Source organism: Schistocerca serialis, chromosome 2 (genome assembly GCF_023864345.2).
Source record: "Schistocerca serialis cubense isolate TAMUIC-IGC-003099 chromosome 2, iqSchSeri2.2, whole genome shotgun sequence".
Classification (NCBI taxonomy): domain Eukaryota; kingdom Metazoa; phylum Arthropoda; class Insecta; order Orthoptera; family Acrididae; genus Schistocerca; species Schistocerca serialis.
The window spans coordinates 547,031,259-547,053,847 of NC_064639.1; the positions used below are offsets into that span (position 1 = coordinate 547,031,259).

At 41.7% G+C, this 22,589-nt stretch overlaps 1 protein-coding gene across 9 annotated transcripts in view; it reads right to left on the minus strand.

Annotated features, from left to right (window-relative positions):
• Window positions 1–19,857, minus strand: part of LOC126457526 (patronin) — a 403,664-nt gene extending 383,807 nt beyond the window's left edge. For all 9 annotated transcript variants that reach the window (XM_050093876.1, XM_050093874.1, XM_050093879.1 and 6 more), the window contains exon 1: window positions 19,426–19,857. In XM_050093876.1, coding sequence (XP_049949833.1) covers window positions 19,426–19,497 — 72 coding nt within the window. In that variant the 5' untranslated portion in view covers window positions 19,498–19,857. The remainder of the gene's footprint in view (window positions 1–19,425) is intronic.
• Window positions 19,858–22,589: the final 2,732 nt, after the last annotated feature.

Below are 22,589 nucleotides of genomic sequence, written 5' to 3' on the forward strand. Positions count from 1 at the left end.
TGGGAGAGACTGCAACCCTGTCTCACTCCCTTCCCAACCACTGTTTCCCTTTCATGTCCCTCAACTCTTGTAACCGCCATCTGATTTCTGTACTAATTGTAAATAGCCTTTCGCTCCCTGTATTTTACCCCTGCCACCTTCAGAAATTGAAAGAGTATTCCTGTCAACACTGTCAAAAGCTTTCTCTAAGTCTACAAATGCTAGAAATGTAGGTTTGCCTTTCCTTAATCTAGCTTCTAAGATAAGTCGTAGGGTCAGTATCGCATCACGTGATCCGATATTTCTACGGAATCCAAACTGATCTTCCCCGAGGTCGGCTTCTACTAGTTTTTCCATTCGTCTGTAAAGAATTCGCGTTAGTATTTTGCAGCTGTGACTTATTAAACTGATAGATCAGTAATTTTCACATCTGTCAACACTGCTTTCTTTGGGATTGGAATTATTATATTCTTCTTGAAGTCTGAGGGTATTTCGCCTGTCTCATACATCTTGCTCACCAGATGGTAGAGTTTTGTCAGAATTGGCTCTCCCAAGGCTATAAGTAGTTCTAATGGAATGTTGTCTACTCCCAGGGCCTTGTTTTGACTCAGGTCTTTCACTGCTCTGTCAAACACTTCACGCAGTATCTTATCTCCCATTTCATCTTCATCTACATCCTCTTCCATTTCCATAATATTGTCCTCAAGTACATCGCCCCTGTGTAGACCCTCTATACACTCCTTCCACCTTTCTGCTTTCCCTTCTTTGCTTAGAACTGGGTTTCCATCTGAGCTTTTGATGTTCATACAAGTGGTTCTCTTTTCTCCGAAGGTCTCTCTAATTTTCCTGTAGGCAGTATCTATCTTACCCCTAGAGAGATAAGCCTCTACATCCTTACATTTGTCCTCTAGCCATCCCTGCTTAGCCATTTTGCACTTCCTGTTGATCTCATTTTTGAGACGTTTGTATTCCTTTTTGCCTGCTTCATTTACAGCATTTTTATATTTTCTCCTTTCATCAATTAAATTCAATATATCTTCTGTTACCCAAGAATTTCTACTAGCCCTCGTCTTTTTACCTACTTGATTCTCTACTGCCTTGACTACTTCATCCCTCAAAGCTACCCATTCTTTTCTACCGTATTTCTTTCCCCCATCCCTGTCAATTTTTCCCTTATGCTCTCCCTGAAACTCTGGACAACCTCTGGATTAGTCAGTTTATCCAGATCCCATCTCCTTAAATTCCCACCTTTTTGCAGTTTCTTCAGTTTTAATCTACAGGTCATAACCAATAGATTCTGGTCAGAGTCCACATCTGCCCCTGGAAATGTCTTACAATTTAAAACCTGGTTCCTAAATCCCTGTCTTACCATTATACAATCTATCTGAAACCTGTCTGTATCTCCAGGATTCTTCCATGTATACAACCTTCTTTTATGATTCTTGAACCAAGTGTAAGCTATGATTAAGTTGTGCTCTGTGTAAAATTCTACCAGGCAGCTTCCTCTTTCATTTCTTCCCCCCAATCAATATCCACCTACGTCGTTTCCTTCTCTCCCTTTTCGTCTCCCTTCACTATCTGAATAATTTCTTTTATTTCATCATACATTTCTTCTATTTCTTCGTCATCTGCAGAGCTAGTTGGCATATAAACTTGTACTACTGTGGTAGGCGTGGGCTTCGTATCTATCTTAGCCACTGGTTATGAAACATTAATAGGAAGAAGGTTGTGGGATCGAATTTTGTCAGGTACTTGACGTTTTTTAATTTTTGAATCTTTTTCGAGACAAATTTTTATTCGGCTATTTGGTTAAAACGTATTTTTTTGATTTTCAATACTTTGCCGCGTCATTTTCATCGTCGTACTGACTTTCTTATTTGCTCTTATTTCTTCTATCACGTTTTTCTTTCATATGGAATCGTCCACGTGATTCTGCTTCTTATTTATCTAATTATAATATTTAAACGTTTAATAAATACCGATCTATCGATTAAAAAAAGGATGAAATAATCTAGTATATTCGTTGTGCAATGGTATTCAAAATGTAGTTTTCGTTATAAGATGCACATTTTTTGGGTTGTGAACATCACACAAACACTTAAAAACAAATTCTTGTTGCGCTAAGGGCACTAACGTAGATGCAAAAATGCAATGATAAACAGGGTAAATTAAATTGAAGTTAGTAAATGGTTGGTTGGTTTTGAGGAAGGAGACCAGACAGCGAGGTCATCGGTCTCATTGGATTGGGGAAGGACGGGAAAGGAAGTCGGCCGTGCCCTTTTAAAGGAACCATCCCGGCATTTGCCTGGAGTGATTTTAGGGAAATCACGGAAAACCTAAATCAGGATGGCCGGACGCGGGATTGAACCGTCGTCCTCCCGAATGCGAGTCCAGTGTCTAACCACTGCGCCACCTCGCTCGGTAGTTAGTAAATATATATAATTAAAATCACATCAACAAAGATTCCAAATTAAAAACCACAGAAAAAAATTAGAGCAAATGAATAACTTAATACGACAATGAAAAGCTACATCTACATACATTCTCCACAGGCCACCGTGTTGTTCATGGTGGAGGGTACCTTGTTCCACTACTAGTCATTTCCTTTCCTGTTCCATTCACAAACAGGGCAAAAAAAAAAGAAGAAAAAAACACTTTCATGTTTTGTCATAACTTACGTGAAATGTACGTTGGTGTCGGTAGAATCTTTCTGCCATCACCCACAAATGCCGTTTCTCTAAATTTTCTCAATAGTGCCTCGCGAAAAGAATGTCTTCTTCCCTCCCGTTATTCCCATCTGAATTTACGACGCATCACCGTAATATTTGCGTGTTGATCGAAACTGCGGGTAACAAATGTAACAGCCCATCTCTGAACTGCTTTCCTGTAACCCGACCTGGTGCGGGTCCCAAGTACTCGAGCAGTACTCAAGAATGGGTCGCATTAGTGTTCTACACGTGGTACCATTCGCCCTCCCTACATAATTGTTCCATTTCACATCGCTTTGCAACTTTACGCCTAGGTATTTAATCGACGTGATTGTGTCAAGTAGTAAATTAATAATATTGTATTCGAGGTATTTCAAAATTACACGATTGTTTTCTCCTCTTATCTGCATTAATTTACATTTTTCTACGTCTACAGCAAGCTCTCATTCATCACACCGGCTAGAAATTTTGTGTAAGTCTTCTTGTATCCTCGTGCAGTAACTCCACGACATCTTCCCGTTCACCAAGGTATCATCAGCAAACAGCCATGATTGATGCTAATCCTGTACGTCAGGTCATTTATTTATAGAGATAATAAAGGTGGTCCTGTCACACTTTTACCGGGGCACTGCTGAAGATACGCTTGTCGCAGAATTAGAAGTAAAAATAATGCATTTTAACCAATTATTAGTGTGGTGTCACCGCCAGACACCAGACTTGCTAGGTGGTAGCCTTTAAATCGGCCGCGGTCCGTTAGTATACGTCGGACCCGCGTGTCGCCACTATCAGTGATTGCAGACCGAGCGCCGCCACACGGCAGGCCTAGAGAGACGTCCTAGCACTCGCCCCAGTTGTACAGCCGACTTTGCTAGCGATGGTTCACTGACAAATTGCGCTCTCATTTGCAGAGACGATAGTTAGCATAGCCTTCAGCTACGTCATTTGCTACGACCTAGCAAGGCGCCATTATCAATTGCTATTTATCTTGTGATGCATGTACCGTCAAACCGATGTTCACCAATTATGGATTAAAGTTAAGTATTCCAGGAGCTATGTACCTTTTTTTACTAGACTCAACTCCTTTAACTGTTCCAGACCTCACGCCAGCCTGCGTGAGCTTAAACTCGTGCCTTTCGGCTACCTCGTAGTGGCTTGGCTGTCTCGCCAAGTCACAACAATTAGAATAAAAATACTGAAGTCATTTTAGTAACGATTTACAAATCTACATGTCTACACTATACCTCACACTTAATGGTGTAGCAGATGGTTCTTCGAACCGTTTTCAGACTGCTTCTCTACCGTTCCACAAACAGCGTGTGGGAAAAATGAACACTTAAATCTTTCTGTACGAGCTCTGTTTTATTTTACTACGATGATCACTTCTCCCTATGTAGGCTGGCGACAAAATATTTTCGCATTCAGAGGACGAAATTGATAATTGAAATTTCGTGGAAAAATAGCGCCGCAACGAAAGACGCCTTTGTTTTAATAACTGCACCCCGCCTTGTCTACTCGTACTGTGGTTCATATTTCAACTGAAGGTTCCTCGATGTCTACACACAAGGACATCAATACGGTTATGGTTGCGCAAGGATCGAGTAGCAAACAATCTCAAAGTTTGTCGGGTTCAATGTCACAGCCGTCCATTATCCGCATCGAAGTTTTGTGATCTTTCTTCACAATACACCAACAGTAAGTGCGTGACCATTCCCCATTTGGCGAAGCACTGGGTCATCTGAACAGGGAGCGGAAGAGAAACCGAGCTCGCGTAGCGCACGTCCAATAAATTGGCGCTCCACATAACTTTTAATCACTGCCGTACTGCTGGCTGCTCCCCTACATTTCGGCTTACGCAGCAATACAAGGTAAACGTCCAGCACCACGTACTGACAACTCGTGCGATACACCCTGCAGCGAAGTTCTCACCCAGCCAAGGGCACTGTGCACAATTGATAAAGGAATCACACCACCAAAGTTTTGCGGAAACTTGTGTGTCACTGAATTTATTCTCCACAACCAAGTCACCGTCGTGTGCAACTATTTCTTTTTATTTTAGTAGTAAAGATCTTTCTAAAGATTGTGGGTATTACATGAATCTCTTGTCCTTATCTGTATTACAAAAGGTAAAATTGGAGTTTGCCATCTAATCGATGTCTATCTCTCAGATTCGGAGCACTAGCTCTGACTGCAGAACGATAAGGGAAGGAAACTACCATGGCCTTTTTAAGAAACAATGATATACAAACTAACTTGGAATTGCAACAACAAACGTGTAATGTCGCAAAAATTGTTAACTGCGATACTAGAAGGCAGGTGTTAGCCGGAAGACCTAGGCCTATATAGATTAAAAACCATATCCAAATGTCCTTTGAGAGTTGACGAAATTGAAAAACAGGAACAAAAAATCTGCTGATCAACGCTAGCTGTCGTCTTCAGTCCAAAGACTGATTTGATGCAGCTCTGCACCCTAGTCCACCCTATTCCAAGTCTGCCTCATCTCTCCTTACGATGTATTACAACCTACATCCATTTGAACTTGGTTACTGAATTCAAGCTTTGGTCTAAAATTTTTAAGATTTCACACTTCCCTCCGTTATCAAGCAGTTGAGTCCTTGCTGATGGCTAGGCTCCAACTCTCTTCAGGTCTGAACTTATTATCCACGTTTCACTTCCGTGTAAGACTAGACACCGAACAACAACCTTCAGAACAGACACAGTAACACTTAAATTTAAATTCAGTGTTGACAAATGTCTATTTTTCGGAACTGTTTTTCTTGCTTTCGCCAGCCTGCAGTTTAAATTCTCTCTGCTTCGCTCTTCATCAATTATTTTGCTGCCCACGTTGCAATACTGGTCTCTTACTTTTAGTGTGTCATTTCCTAATATAATTCGCGCACCCTAGCCCGAGTTAATTCGACTACATACTATTACCGTTGTGTTACATCTGTTGACGCTCAGCTTATAACATCTTTTTCAAGACGCTATCCATTCCATCCATACTCTTCCAAGTCCTTTGCTGTTTCTGACAAAATTACAGTATCATCAGCAAACCTCAATAGTTTTTATTTCTTCTCCCTGATCTTTAATTACCTCTCCAAATTTTTCCTTGGTTTCCTTTAATGCTTGCTCAATGTACAGATTAAATAACATGGGGGCTAGGTTTCTACCCTGTCTCACTACCTTCTCAACTACTGCTTTCCTTTCATGTCCAATTCGTGTTAACTGTATTCTGGTATCTCTACAAAAACCCGAGACTTATTTTTCCAAGGTCAGCTTTTACAAGGGTTTTCCTTTTCTTCTCTAAACAATTCGTGTCAATATTTTGAAACTAATTACACCGACAGTTCGGCAATATTCACAACTGTCTGCGTTTGCCTTCTTTGGAATGGGAATTATTACGTTCTCGTTGAAGTCAGAGGACATTTCGCAATCTCACATCTTACATACAAAGAGGAACAGTTTTGATATGGTATGTTCTCTCGGGCATCTTGATAATTCTGAGAGAATGTCTTATACTCCAGAGGCCTTGTTCATCTAAGGTCTTTCACCACCATGTCAGATTATTCTCGCAGCATCATATCTCCTTTATTTACAATCACTTCCTCTTCGCTTTCTACAGTATTGTCTTCGAGTTCATTTCCGTTGCATAGCCTGTTCCTTCCACTTCACCCTGGCTTCGTATTGGCTTTCCATCAGTTCTCATTACTTACACAGTTTCGTTATTCCATGCATCATTTTGTACAGCTAATCGTAATGATGTGGAACGAGTCATTTACATCCACGTTACACATTCATATGTAGACATGGCTACAGGCTCACCAGTTACAAGAACATCCTACCCACAGCCTTTATTCCACAGAATAGAAGTTATTAAGGAGAAACTTTTTTAGTTCGTTTACGAATTCAACTTTGCTGCCTGTCGGTCATTTTACATCTTTGGGTAAACGATCAAAAATGGTGACTCAGTGTGGACCCCCTTTTGTGCTATACGAAACTTAATGTGCAATAAGGAACGTAATTTCTTTTTCTTCTGCATTGAAATTATGTACCGTTACTGTTCTCTTTAGATCGCTCTATTTTTTTCTGCAGACAGCGTCTATCTTTCCCCGATTCGACAGCCTTGCAGCTGTCGTTAAAAATCGTATCTGTTTGGCCATTTTGCTCTTTCTGTCCGTACTTTGACGTCTGTACTCCCTTTTGGTAGCTTCATTTCCTGCATTTCTAAATTTTCGCCTTTCATTAGTTAAAAGCTCAATACCTCTCGTGTTATCCAAGGATTTCTAAGAAGACTTCTGTTTCTTCCCGTTTAATCCTACGATGCCTTCATTATTTCATCTATCAAAGCTATCCATTCGTCTACTGCCGTACTAATTTCCCTGCTTCTCATCTTAAAATCTGATACCGAAATCCATGTCTTCTAATTATATAATATGCCTGAAGCTTTCTGTTGTGCCTATGTCTTTTCCACGTGTACAACCTTCTTTGATAATCTTTAAATCAGTTGTTGGCAATGATTATTTTACGTTATGTGCAAAATTCTACCAGCCGAATTCCCCTTTCATTCCATCCCTGCTGTCCATGTGCTATTATTTTTCCACCTCTTCCGTTTCCTACAGTAGAATTCAAGTCTTATCACAAATGTTGTGCCCTTTAACTCTCTGAATAATTTCTTTTAACTACTCATACATGTTTCCAGAATGGCAGAAGTAAAGCTGCGAGGACGGGGCGTGAGTCTTGCATGGGTAGCTCAGTTGGTACAGCACTTGGCCGCGAAAGGCAAAGGTCCCGAGTTCGAGTCTCGGTCTGGCACACAGTTTTAATCTGCCAGGAAGTTTCAATCATACATGTATTAAATGTCTCCATCTGAAGAGCAAGTAGGCACATGAACATGTACTATAGTGGCAATGTGTGTGCTCTGTGTATCTTGGCTGTCGATAGTGTCTTACCCGTATTCCTATTTTCTGAATCGTTATTAGACCGACTCTAGCATTACCCATATTTGCTTTTGTATTTATAGCCCCGTACCAACTTAACCATAACCCCTGTTCCCCGTGTCACTGCAACTCACCAATTCTCACAATAACTTCAAATTATCCATTTCCCTCTTTAAATCTTCTAGCCTACCTGCCTGTTTAACGAGAAGGATTTTATATGCAGAATAATTTAACCCAAGATGACGCAAAATCATTAAGCCACAGAGCACAGCTGCATGCCTTCACGGGAAGTAACGGCTGTAATTTTCCAGTTTCTCCTTGCTTATAGTCCTTTGCATTCTCAACATAACACGGCCATATTGGCCAATGTTACAATGCTATATCAGTCATAAGTCCAGGATGCTGCCGGCCTTGATACTGAAAAGGCTACTACCCCCTCAGGAAGCGTAATATTGATTGTCTGTGCTCTTTAGATGCCTCTCCGTCTTGGATGCACCTACTGTATGGATATCGGTACTGTTGAGGCACACACATCTTCGCTCTTTTCAGTTCCTGAAAAAGATACTAACCCTCTTCAGGTACCATAGGACTGTGTGGCCTCTCCAGAGATCTCTCCATTATGGACGCAGCTACTGAATAGTTAAATGTACCGTTTGCGCACCCCTACCTTTTTGCCCCTTGCAACTACTGATAACGCCACTACTCCTCTTCAGAAACTACAGGACTGTCTAACCTCTCTATTGACGCCTCTCCATTTCCCTTATCCAATGAGGCAGTAAACGTTCTGAGTGGAATGAAGAGTTCATGGCATACGGAGAATGGTGCTCTGTAAACCTTCGAGATCGCATTTCTAGGATGGAATCTCCTGGCTTGAAAAGTGTCGGATGAAGTGTATTGACGTGAATAGGGCTTCTGCCTAAAATAAAAACATTCCCGAAAAAAAAAAAAAAAAATCACTGCCAGCCCGGCCGAGAAGTTCTCATTTAGCACTATTCACTGAAGGCTATGTCGTTAGATGAAACAATGGAGGAGAAACCATGGAAGATACACAAGAAACAGACGACAGTAGACTGAAAAATCCTGTAACCTCTGAAACCGTAAGCTGTATATAACTTATAAACCTTATACACTGAGCGCACAAAAGCCACGCGATACCTCCTAATATACCGTCGGGCCCCCCTTTGAACGACGTAGTGCAGCAACTCGACGTGGCATGGACTCAGTAAATCGTTTGAAGTCCCCTGCAGAAATACTGAGCCATGCTGCCTCTATAGCCGTCCACAATTGAGAAGAGTTCCCAGTGCACGATTTTGTGTACGAACTGTCCCATCAAAGTCCGATGAGATCCATGTCGGGCGATCTGGGAGGCGAAATCATTCGTTCGAATAGTCCAGAATGTTCTTCGAACCAATGGCAAGCAACTGTCGCCCAGTGGCAAGGCGCATTGTCATCTGTAAAACTTCCGTTGTTTGCAGCCGAATATAACTATTTCCAGTCAATGAACTGTTCAGTTGGACCCGAGGACCTAGTCCGTTCCATGTAAACATGGCTCACAACAAAGAGCCACCACCAGCTTGCACAATGCACTGCTGACAACCTGGCTCCACGGCTCCGTGTCGTTTGCGCCGGCGTCGAACCCTACCATCAGCTCTTACCAACTGAAATCGACCTCCTCTGCCCAGGTCTAGGTTTTCCAGTCGTCTAGGGTCCAGCCGATGTGGACATTAACGCAGGAAGGTGCTGCAGGCGATGTCGTGGTCTTAGCAAAGGAACTCGCGTCCGCTGTCTGCTGCCACAGCCCACGAACGGATACGTTTCTCGTCCCTCTCGCATTAGTTTTTGCGGTTATTTCACGCAGTGTTGCTTGTCTGTTTGCAATGACAACTCTAAGGAAACGCCGCAAGTCTCGGTCGTTGAGAGAAGGCCGTCGGCCACTGCGTTGTCCGCGGTGAGAGGTAATTCCTGAAATTTGGGATTCTCGGCACACTCTTGACACTGTGGAACTCGGAATACTGAATTCCCAACGATTTATGAAGTTGAATGTCCCAATGCGTCTAGCTTCAACTACCATTCCGCGTTCACAGTTACTAATTCCGGTCGTGTGGCCATAACCACGTCAGAAACATTTTCACATGAATCACTTGCGTACAAATGACACCTCCGCCAATGCAGTGCTCTTTTATATTTTGTGTACGCGATACTAACACCATCTCTATATGTGCATATCGCTTTGCCATGACTTTTGTCACCTCAGCGTAACACTTGCACTGCAGAAGACAACGAGAGACAACGCAGTCTCCCGTGAAACAAGATTAAATGGCCTTGATGGTGACACAAAATGAAGAAAGAAGGCAAAGAAGAAACGCTAAGGTAGGCCACATACGCAGGGGAAGGCCGCACGTGGTCACCGTGTGACGTGGTGGGCTCAAGGCGTCGGCGAGAGCAAGGTGCGGCGTCCCAGATAGAGCTTGGAGCGGCGCTCCCATATGAGGCGTCGCGTGGTCGTCGGCGTCGCCGACGCGAGCCAAGGTCACGCCTCCGCCCGCCCACTGAGCTCTTCGTAAGCCGCCGCGCGAGGCTTTCACTGCTGACTTACTTTGCCTGTTGCCACTGCTCTTGCTACAAGAAACTAATCACTTGCTACCCGAAATCACCATCATTTATCCAGTCTCCAAGACATTGACAATAATGCTCTAATCGTGAACACCAAATTACACTGAGGTGACAAAAGTCACGGAGATCCTCCCAATATCGCGTCGGATCTCCTTTTGCTCGACGTAGTGTAGCGAATCGACGTGGAATGGTCTCACGTCGTTGGAATCCTCCTGAAGAAATATTGAGCCATGCTGCCTCTATAGCCGTCCACAACTGCGAAAGTGTTGCCGGTGCAGAATTTTCTCCACGAACTGACCTCTCGATTATGTCCCATAACTGTTGGATGGGATTCACGTCGGGGGATCTAGGCGGCAAAATAATTCGCTCGACCGTCCGGAATGATCTTCAAACCATTCGGGAACAATTGTGGTCCGATGACATGACACATTGTCATCTATACAACTTCATCGTTGTTTGAGAACATTAAGTCGATCAATGGTCGTAAATGGTCTTCAAGTAGCCGAAGATAACCATTTCCAGTCTATGATCGATTCAGTTGGGCCAGAGGAGCCAGTGCACTCCATGTAAATACAGCCCTCGCCATTATGGAGCCATCACCAGCTTGCAAAGTGCCTTGTTGACGTCTTGGGTCTCTGGCTTTGTGGGTCTGCGCCACACCCGAACCCTACCATCAGCTTTTACCAACTGAAATCGGGGCTCATGGGACCAGGTCACGGTTTTCCAGTCGTCTAGGGTCCAGCCTATATGGTTACGAGCCCACGAGAGGCGCTGTAGGCGATGTCATGCAGTTAACAAAAGAACATGCGTCGGTCATATTCTGTCAGCCCATTAACGCCAAATTTTGCCGCACTTTCCTAACGGATACGTTTTTCGTACGTCCCACATTGATTTCTGCGGTTATTTCGCAGTGTTACATGTGTGTTAGCACTGACAACTCTACGCAAACGCCGCTGCTCTCGATCGTTAAGTGAAGGCCGTTGGCCACTGTGTAGTGTGTGGTGAGAGATAATGCCTGAAATTTGGTGTTCTCGGCACACACTCGACACTGTGAATCTCGGAATATTGAATTCTCCGAAGATTTGCGAAATGGAATGTCCCATGCGCCTAGCTCCAACTACTATTCCGCATTCAAAGTCTTAATTCCCGTCGTGCGGCTGCAATCCCATCGGTCACATTTTCACATGAATCACTTGAGTACAAATGATAACTTCGCCAACGTACTCTTGAGTACCCGATTTTGCCGCCGTTGTGTATGTACATAACGGTATACCCATGGCTTGTCACCTCAGTGTATATTATAAGTGTACCCCTTCCGCGTGTTCTGTCGTAACACTATGTTTACCTAGGAGCTCCAAAAGCGTGCTTGCGTGAAAGGAATTCTCAACACTGTTTATGAAGTTTCATGTATACACGCCAATATCGATTACGGAATGCTTTTCTAGCTACCACATTTTCTCTTCCACAATCGATTTTCGCTCCTATGTAAGCGTTCACACACGCTTGGGTTGTTAGGTTCAGTCTTATTTTTAAAAATGTTGGCTAATCTAGATGGAGTAGCTTAGGAGAAGCAATATTTGATTCAGGAAGAAGTTACACAACTACCATATTGAAGCAAAGAGAAACAGGTATCATGCTCACTACATCGGAAGCAAAGGACACCACACGCGAGCGGCGGGTTGCTGTGATTATCCACAGACCGCTCGTATGAGGGGTTAATCGCAGAACGCCGCAATCGATAGATGGTCGCTCTTAATTCTCAAGCAATATGACGAATCGCAGGCGAGGAATAGGTCATATGGCAATAAAGCTGAATGGCGGGATTCGTTTGTCTAACTAAAGAGTCGTTCTCGAGTTCCGCACCGTTTGGCTAAACCCATGTGAAATAAGGAATGTATACTTATTTATGATGGGCAAACCACTCTGAAAAGTTAAGCTGAAGGCAATGTTGACATGACTTAAAAAGGAATACAAAACCAAAACAATTGTTTTCTTCGATTTTGCAATTTGTGTTACAGAAACAGAAATTCATACGAATCACAACAATATACTGGACTCTCCAGCTGATTATTTTGAATCCTTACGGCACAACTACACGTATTACTAACCTTAACTTCTACCAGAATGGGAAAATATTAAGTAAACATTATAAATTAAATGTCGAGGGAATACCCAGTCTACAATTATGCTTAGGTTAAGGGCATTGTCGTTTCATATAATCTATTACCTCTCCCTCAAAAAAAATTACAACGCGAATGATGGGAGCAGTAGTGCTGCTTTGATACTTTATTTTCTCCAAGTATTGGTCGACATATGGATATATTTGACCTGGGTAGCAAAACCGGTCCAGACCTAAACATAGTAGAGCACAACGGTTCCCGAACTTTGTCTTCCGGATGCTATGTCGGATATAAACAAGGAATAGGGCTTGTGTATCGCTGGGGGGTTCAGCATTCTCCAGGATCTCTCCTTGTCCGTCGTCCTTTTGGTTTAATAGTGCAATGAATTGATCCTAATATATGTTAGTATCTTCTCCGTGCTTTCACCTTTCATACATAGTTCCTCGAAAAGCATCATCACTATACAGTCTTATCAAGGAATGCCCAGGTAATTAGTTTACTATTAGTAACGCCTCGTTCACTTCATATTTCTGATTCGCTCCTTTTATATTCACCCACATCCAACCTTTTAATTCTTCTAAATGATGGTTCCACGTCTTCACAATGTCCATGGTTTAGGACAAAATAAGGCAACATTACAAACAAAACACTTCACAAACTCTTTCCTTTCATATTCATCTAAGGATCTCTCTCTCTCTCTCTCTGAAAACTTTCCTTTGTTGTTGGAGTTCTTGTTTCCGCATTTCATACAATCTTTATTTTGCATTCCAAGTACTTAAAACGGCCTTCCTGTTGCACAGTCTCTCCCCTTATTCAAACATTTATCTTCATACAATGTTGTTCTTAGTGTTTTTGACTTCCTTCAAACTGTTACGTATTGTCTCCTCCTCCTAAGAATGACTTCCAGTAAATCCAAATCATATAACATTTTATTTCCACCTACAGCTATTACTTCGTGGAGATATTTCATTACCACTCGTTCATGATAAATGTTGAATATAATAGGCAATAACCCACTTATCTCAGAGCCATGCGGTAGTTCGTCTCTTCCCACTCAGTTTTTTTTTTATTTTCCGACTTTGTGTCACACACAAATAGCTCATCATAACCTTTCTTTCCAGCAGTCTCCATATCCTTGGTCCACTTCACTCTATTATATACATCTAAAATAAAGCTAACACAGCCTTATCGTTTTCAAGATATCTGTTAGCAACTATTCTCATAAGTTCAGCACCATCCTTAAAATTCCTGCAGCGGTTCGAACATCTTTCATAGAAGAATGATATAAATTGAAGACTACTTTAAAAATGAATCTCTCATAACGCTATCAATTCATACCAATTCTGCGACAAACAACATAAAATCCATATGCTACTTTACTGTCAACAGAACAGTTTAACAGATCGCATATGTCTTGACCGCAATAAATTTTGTCACAAGGGTGCGGCTATGTACTAAAATTGTTCCAGAACATATTCAAAAGGCTTTGTGTCTTTCATTCTATTTACATACAATGAAACACTTGTGAATATTGCAGCAATCTACTATCGTTGTACTGACATTGCATTAAAACGTTTTTGGGACGCCTCAATGAAGTTCTCTGCCTATGCCTATGTCTGGCTAACAGGTATAGAGAAAGCATCCATAAACTGACTGCCAACTACTGACTCTTGAAACGGTAATTTTAAGCAGGGAATGACTAAACTAGCGTACTGAAAGGTCCATGCGCAATAGAGACAAAGAAGAGAAACAAAAATGCTCCGAAACTTCGCGAATAGTCGAGCCACGCTGTGCCAAAGTTACGAAACCTGCACGTACACTCATGACATAGCTTTCGTCGCGCCGCTCCTTATCAACCTGTAACCTATTTTCTAATGTGCAAATGATAGCCGTGCTGTTCGATGACACCTACACCACAGTTCTTTGTAGTAATACTAGTCGAATTAGTGCCTGCTCTCGACTGCTGTGCGCCTTCTTTCCAAGGCGGTGACGCCCTGGTGACTAACACGCTCTTCCTGTCTTGCAGCTACAGCGCGCTAGCAACCATGTCTGAAATGCAAAGAATAAGAAATTATAAGCTCTTCTCTGAGATGACTGTCCCAGATGCAGCAATCTTGCCACTTTATGGCTGTGCGTACCCATTATACAGTAACGAAAATATGACTGACAGAACCAGCAAACTTGGCTGTGATAAGTGACACGCGAATCACTGGCACACCACACCAAGTGATTTCATTAGTTGCATATACTAACTCATGAATCGCTGATAATCATTGAAAGTTTTCCCACTAAACTACAATTTCAGCATTTTATTAAAATTTACGAAGAGAAGTTTAATATTTCAACTGCGGAATCCTCCTAGTCTTTGGTATTATGAAGAGAACTATGAGAAACAAGTCTGTCTACCTAGAACATGGGCAGACCCATTCGTTTCGTTGACCCTTCCAATCAGCTCCGACGAACTTTTAAAAAGCATTTTACGCAAATAGAGTGGAAGAGATGCAAGAGGTGATCCGTAGTGCTTGCCTCGTGCACTACAGAAGTAACACTCCAAATGTTTAGATTTCGCAGTCTTTCTTGCAGAAGAAACAGCAGGGCCCCAAGGGATGATTCGTACCTGTCTAAGACAAAATACACATGTTTCCAGTATGAGTTTAAATGGTCGCTAGGAAAATACTAAGGTATAATGCATAGCGATTAATCTAGTTTCTCCTTATTACATGATAAAAATACTGACTACCGAAGGGCTTTCATAATATATATCAGGCGGGAAGAAGAAGGATTGGAGCGTGTCCACTATCGAAGACGAGGTGTTTCAGAGATGGTGTAAAAGTAGTTCAGACTGTAGACGGCTAACTTTCAACAGTATCAAGCAGACATACAACTTAAGCGATTTATGGAACAACGAAAAATCTAAATTTGGATGCCGGATGTGGAGTTTAACATTGTAGTTACTGAATGCGATGACCAGACCGAGTCGTCGTCCACGTAAAACGAATTGTTCCGCATTATTATCTATGCAACAATACTGACTCGAAACCAACCGTTCTCAGGAAATTTTCAATTTGTTGTGTAAACAAGCAAAATTCTTTAAAACCCTTGGGAAAATAAAGAAAACATGCTATGGATAACTGGCTTTTCAACAGATGGAAAATCTGTTGCGGAGCAGCAAACCCCAAACGCAAAAAAAATTCATGAAACATAATTTACGAGTAACGAATACTCGTTCTATGAAGAGGGCACTAAAATAACTCAATTTTGCTAAACTAGAAAGATAAGACGGACGATGATTTTCTATTTTCGTAGCTGATATTGCAAGGAGCACGTGTTATGAGGATAGATAAATGCCTGTCGCTTTTCTTGCTGTACCACATTGTAAAACATGGTATCAAAGCAAAGTTGGTTTTGTGGCTCTACCTATACAGACTTATCTCCATACCAAAGAATAATACCTGAACTAAAATACGAACATATTGACTGACGCTGTTTTTATTTGCTCAATTTCCTTAAACTGAACACACTCTTGCCCCCCCCCTCTCTCTCCCTCTAACACACACACACACACACACACACACACACACACACACACACAGACGGGCGGAACGTGAAAAACAAATGGGGAGAAATTAATCTACACAGTAAAACAAACTCAGTGAACTAAGACTTCCTTTACTGCAGAGAGAGAGAGAGAGAGAGAGAGAGAGAGAGAGAGAGAGAGAGAGATCGAATAGAAGTTTCAAAAACCGCATGGCATCGATCCCAAATTTTTGTATATGGTATCGTCATTACTGCAACTATTATATTATTATCAACAATAGCACGCACACATTCTTTTTGCTGTCGAAATGGGGCTGAAATCCTCAAGTGCTTGAATTAATTCAAGCAACGATTATACATTTTCCCATGAACTGTCTATGGTCAGAAGTACCACAATTAAAGTAGAATATCACATTTTCCGTGAGAGCATACAGGTTCACGGCGTCAGTAATCAGACGATGTACTCCGCAGGCCACTGCCCGGGGCCAACGTGTTACTCTCGAGCTCAAAAATTAATGATAAAGATTTTTCGTTGGATGGAGGGCGGCAAGAAAGCAGATTAACAGTATGAAATGACAATTTGGAGCTGGTTTTCGAACACTTCTTAGGAAGGCCTTTTTTCGTACACGACTAACTTTCCAGTGTATCCCAGTGGAGTATGTTGAAAAATTCTGTGTTCCTTGTTCTGACAACGCAATTTATGACGTACCCAAAACTATAATGAATAGCTCACCAATGTATTAGCTGAGTTTTGGCGCTCTGTCTCATTGATCGTAATCTAAATCATGTACGGCTAGTGAAACTATGCCGCTCTTTACATTTCCGGCACTGTCCCATGTTAAAGCTCTACGATCACTTGGAAACATCTGTTATTGCGACATAGTAATCAGTGATGGTTTAGTGTTCTTCCTAGCATGCACGTATTGGATAATGGTATCTCTGAAACAGAGGCAGCGGCCCCAACTAGCGAGGCAAGCGAAGCATTACACCATCCTTTGAACTCAGCTTTGCTGCCGAGTTTCGTTCGATGAACTGAGCACATTTAACACTGTATAAGAACCCAATAATTTCCACAGTTGTGTAGTATGTTCGGCTTCTACTAATTATTTAACGAGTAACTAGTAGCCCAGAACATAATGTGCCTATGATACTGCGCGTCGTAGTACTACATTAAACAATTAAAGCACTTGGCATGAAATGTGGTGCTCAGTGAATTTCAGTTCATTCATCTAGGCGAATGACTGGCTCGATCCTCCTGTGTTCGTGGCACGCACAGATGACCGCTCACATCAAGATTGTTAGCAAGTGTGTGTTCTCGCGAGTTCATATTCAGAATTTAACTGACACGATGGAATGTGGAAATAGCTTCAGAACGTCAGTTGTAAATGAATAGCGCCGAAGACCAGAGCTGCCGACATGTATAGTATGAGGGCCAATCCCAGAAAGACGACTTCGCCCCCATCCCAATGTAAAAACCGTACTTTATAAATTAACAACCATATCAAGACTAATTCGGTTACTATGAAGTTCAAGAGTTCAAAAGTATCGCCAGCTTGAACATGGTACGACATGATTCTTCAGACATCATGATCACTACGTTACTGTATTTCTTTCAGTCAACAATGCGTTGTTTGTGAGTACTATAGGTTGCTTTTGTGATCTGGTGGCATTGTACGTTGCTGTCTGAAAAAGTACTGCAGAAAACACGCAGGGTGTGAGGCACCTGAGAATCCTTGTAGGGATCACTTTCGTAGACTGGGCGCTACTGGGATAAGGCAATGATCCTACCATGCCTTTGTTGAGCAAACCATGCTAGTTTATCTTAATTCCATTTGAAGAAACAGTAGAGAGCCAACATCAGGGGGCACATATGAAGATTTCACTTTCTGGTGATAGCAAAACAAGAACGGCACAATTCACAGCCACTCATGATACAAAGCATTTCGTAATCCAGATGCAACATCGGTTTGTAAATAATACTTATTCAAAAACAAATTTTGCAGAAAGGTTCTCATTGGCTACTACTAAAATGTCAAGGCAATAAAAAAATATTTGCTCCAAACATTTCTCAGCAATGGTAACAAGTAGCCTACATCACATATCTTGTAAATTACCACTATACCCTTCCTCGCTCGACCCGTGGAATATATTTACAGGTCCTTAGTTCTAATAGGTTCTTTTCTTTTAGGTCTCTAACAGAATGTTCAACAGTCAAGAGTGTACAGGCTGAACTATTCGTCAAACAGATGGACCTCGATGTCGTGGATGTGAACCTCAACGCAAGGAAGGTTTATCAAGCCACAAGTTGACACAGGTACAAACTTATGCAACATGATGATTTTTTGAATATTTTAATGATGATAATCAACCATGCTTAGTCTTAGGTTATCAGGATCGTTGCCTTAATACTAATCACGTAGGCCTAATTAGAAATGTGAATCTGCGACAGCTAATGTGTTAGTATATGGTCACTTTGTAGGTCTCGTAAGAAATATGTGGAACAATTGGCTCATTGTGGTTAATGCCCGACAAACTTGAGAAATTGTTCTGAACATATAAAAAAATTTTATTGTCTACAGCACATGTGGACACGATGATCTGTAACGCACACAAAGCTTTTTGAAAGCAGCAAGTGTCAAAAGTGTAAGCGTGTGCATGTGATACTTTGTCTTCCCACGTTGCAGTAAATGCTAATTATTTTCATGCCTTACTAAGTTTTATGTCTGTGCATCTCAATCATAATTTCGGCTACGCGGCTGCTAATGATTTTGTCTCAGGCAACGAGAGAGAAAAAAAAATCACATTTACATCTGCATTCAGTTTCTATGTATGTAGGAAACTGTAAAATGAGCGAACAATAGGGCTTATAGTAGAAGCTCATGCACGTACCTAAAAAACCTGGTGCATGAATTATAATAGGGGAGTTATGGTGCACACGTGTTCATCTAGATAGTTTTATCACCTGTTAAATGTTGAAACAATAACAAAAAACATTTATTATTCTAAAGTAAATAATCCATAATCTGGGGGCAAAAAACACGAAAGATTTGCTATTTTAGATACACTGCATTTGAAGTAAATTAACTCAGTGTGTACTAGTACCAAATGTAATACGAAGGGAGTGATAAATGCAATTAGAACATTCAAATTAAGAGTCATCCAGGACTTAAGCAACCCAGCTCTGTGCAGATCAAAAGGAAATTATAACTCACAATATTGATACCTAATGTCTAAGAGATACAACTAGGCCTACTGCATACGTAAAGACAATTTCATCATAAACTAATACGATGTCAGAATACAAAAACTTAAACCGTATTAAGTTTCTTTTATACAGTTCGCCGTTCTCGGTAGTGTTTTCACTGAAGACTAATATAAAGTTTTAAGATTCTTTGTCATTCGATTACCAACTGTGTCAGAATAAATAGTGCTTTATATCACCTATCACGTACTCCATAACCAACGTTGCTATCGATCTTCCAGAAGTCTTCGGGCAGTGCTGTTCACATGAGGACGGAATACAATGAAACATACCTGTCTTGTGTCATAGGCGTCCTGCAACTCCAAACTGGCACCAACTCTGCGACGGTCTTCACTTCGATCCATAATGCTATCATTCACTCTTCAATATCACCGTTTCTCGAGCGTAAGCTCTCAGCTGAAAATAATATAAATATACCACTCCACACTCAACTTTCACAAGTCATGATCAGCCCTTCTGTCACCGAAACGCCTTGACCGACCTACACACAACATTTGACAGGCACTGAAATATCATTCAAACTGAGCCAATTTGATATCTCCGAGCGCGGTTTTCTGCAGTCGCTAAATAATTAATGTAAAAACACGCCATTTTAAAACATCAGAGAAACACAGTGCAATGTCCTTTAACATCCTTCGCAAATCCACTTCCCCAAACTTTAATACCTTCCACAATATAAAGCTAAAATGGGAGAAATACATGTACTGGGCAATACCCTCTGAACCAGAGACTTTCCACACAATGTCAAAGCAGTTCACAAACTTGAAGATACGCCACGGCTATTGACATACCAAACATCAACAATATATCACGTCAGTGTATACGTCACGATTAGTCAAATTTCGAGCAATCGTATCGCTCTTCATGGGGAAAAGTTTGCATGTCATACCTGTAAAAATGATCAAGGAACAAAAACTGGGAAAAGTTGTAATTACGTGAAATGTATTTAACTTTAAATACATGTGAATGTAGAGAAACTTCTACGTTATTTGCGATCACAACTATTCTTGGGCAAAAAGACAAATTCACACCTACCCTCACGTCACTTCCCGTCAAAACATTAAACAACACATTACAAATGGCTGCATTCATACAGGCCGTGAACGTCACGTCACTTCAAAGTTTCTCCAGAAGAAAGCTTAGAAGGTGACATTGGTATGACGGGGGAACTGTGCCTGTAAACATCGGAAGTTAACCTGTACTCCTAGCGCGCAAACATAATATAGTAGTTTATTTTGTGCTTTTGTTTCTTCATAATATTTATTTTCTTTTTTTTTTCTTGGCAAATTGTAAATGTTTGATGACGATTTGGATACTTTTTCCACGGAGTGCTCTTCCATAAGCGAGGCCAGGTATCCGAAACTATAAAATTATTTAGATATTTCTTTAATGGAATAGGGCTAACTATATTTCTAATTAGGAACATCAGTTGACGAAAAAATTTTCAGCAAAACAATATTTTATTAACTAAAAAAGTCAACTCTACAGAAGCAGAAAATACCAGTGTTTATGACATTATTTGCCCTGTAGGAAAGCAAACTTGATGGATCAGGCAAACAGACTCTATGTTTTCCCTTGTGTGACATCAGTTACTGTGCAAGTAGCAGGCGCAAGAGATAAAAGACGAATCTTTGGTCTGAAAGAGAACACTTATTATCAGTGTAGTGTTCTGTACGTTACTTACGATTTGATGCGCAATAACCTTATGTATTGTGTAATCATCCTTGTCTGCAGTTTATATGGAAATTACTTCTTGTCGTCTAATTGCCGATAGTCTGAGCTCGACCTGACTCCTTGAAGATTGAGAGATTCAGATCTGAAAGTCTTTTTCTTTTTACAGTAATGATGGACATGACCTCGCAATCGCCAGGGACAGAAGTTAAAGTGGAACAAACCACATCTCTAGCTATGTTGCAACTTTCAAAAGCTGACATAAACCAGCAAAATCTCCATTCCACGACCTATTCTGGTCATGTCAACCTCCCACTATTTTCGTTTAATCGCCTATTGACATAGTTCACGCACACAGAGTGCATTTTTCAACAACATGGAATGCACACCAACGATGAGAGGTACATACAGGGGACAGGCAAAACAATGTGAACATCTGAAACTTCCTGGCAGATTAAAACTGTGTGCCGGACCGAGACTCGAACTTGGGACCTTTGCCTTTCATGGGCAAGTGCTCTACCGACTGAGCTACCCAAGCACGCCTCACGCCCCGTCCTCACAGCTTTAATTCCGCCAGTACCTCGTCTCCTACCTTTCAAACTTCATAGGAGCTCTCCTGTGAACCTTGTAGAACTAGCACTCCTGGAAGAAAGAATATTGCGGAGACATGGCTTAGCCACAGCCTGGGGGATGTATCCAGAATGAAATTTTCACTCTACGGTGGAGTGTGTGCTGATATGAAACTTCCTGGCAGATTAAAACTGTGTGCAGGACCGAGACTCGAACTCAGGACCTTTGCCTTTCGCGGGCAAGTGCTCTACCAAATGAGCTACCCAAGCTGTGAGGATGGGGCGTGAGTCATGCTGGGGTAGCTCAGTTGGTAGAGCACTTGCCCACGAAAGGCAAAGGTCACGAGTTCGAGTCTCGGTCCTGCACACAGTTTTAATCTGCCAGAAAGTTTCGTATAAGTGCACACTCTGTTGTAGAGTAAAAATTTCATTCTAGTAATATGAGCATCTGTACTTACTTGGGAATGGTTCATTAATAAGGGACTGGACCCCCATTTGCCCATAACACAGCTGCAATTCTTCTTGGAATCCTGGCATAATATAATGATTGTATAGTCTCCAGTGGAATGTTAGACCACTCTTCAATCACAGCCCCTTCTAACTCTTTTAGGGATGAAGGAGGTGGAAATCTGCTCCTGAGTCTGCACTCCAATACCAGCCACAAGGGTTTGCTGATGTTCAAGTCTGGGGACTGTGCTGGACAGGGAAGACGCTGCAGTTCGGCTTTGTGCTCCTCATACCGAGACTGTACTGTTCAGGATGTGTGAATAGGTGCATTATTGCCCTGAAATATGGCATCATTGTTGGGGAACAACATTTGAATCATGAGGTGCACCTGATCACTTACAATGTTCACATAGTCATTGGCTGTAACACGGCCTTTGAGAGTAATGATGAGACCAGCAGAATACCTTGATATGGCTGCCCACACCATCACACTTCCACCCCCATGTCTAAGCGTTGGAACCAAGGAATCAGGTTGTAGGCTTCTTGTGGCGTTCTCCAGACGTAAGCCCGGCCTGATGTGGGAAATAACGAAAATGTTGACTCGTCTGAACATATGACGTGTTTCCACCAGATCAGCTGCCCAGGATTTATGCTCCCAAGACCATGTTTTACGCTTCTTTGCGTTGGTTATCATCACGAATTGTTCTGGTATAGCACCACCTCCCCGAATATTCGCTTTTTAAAGTTCT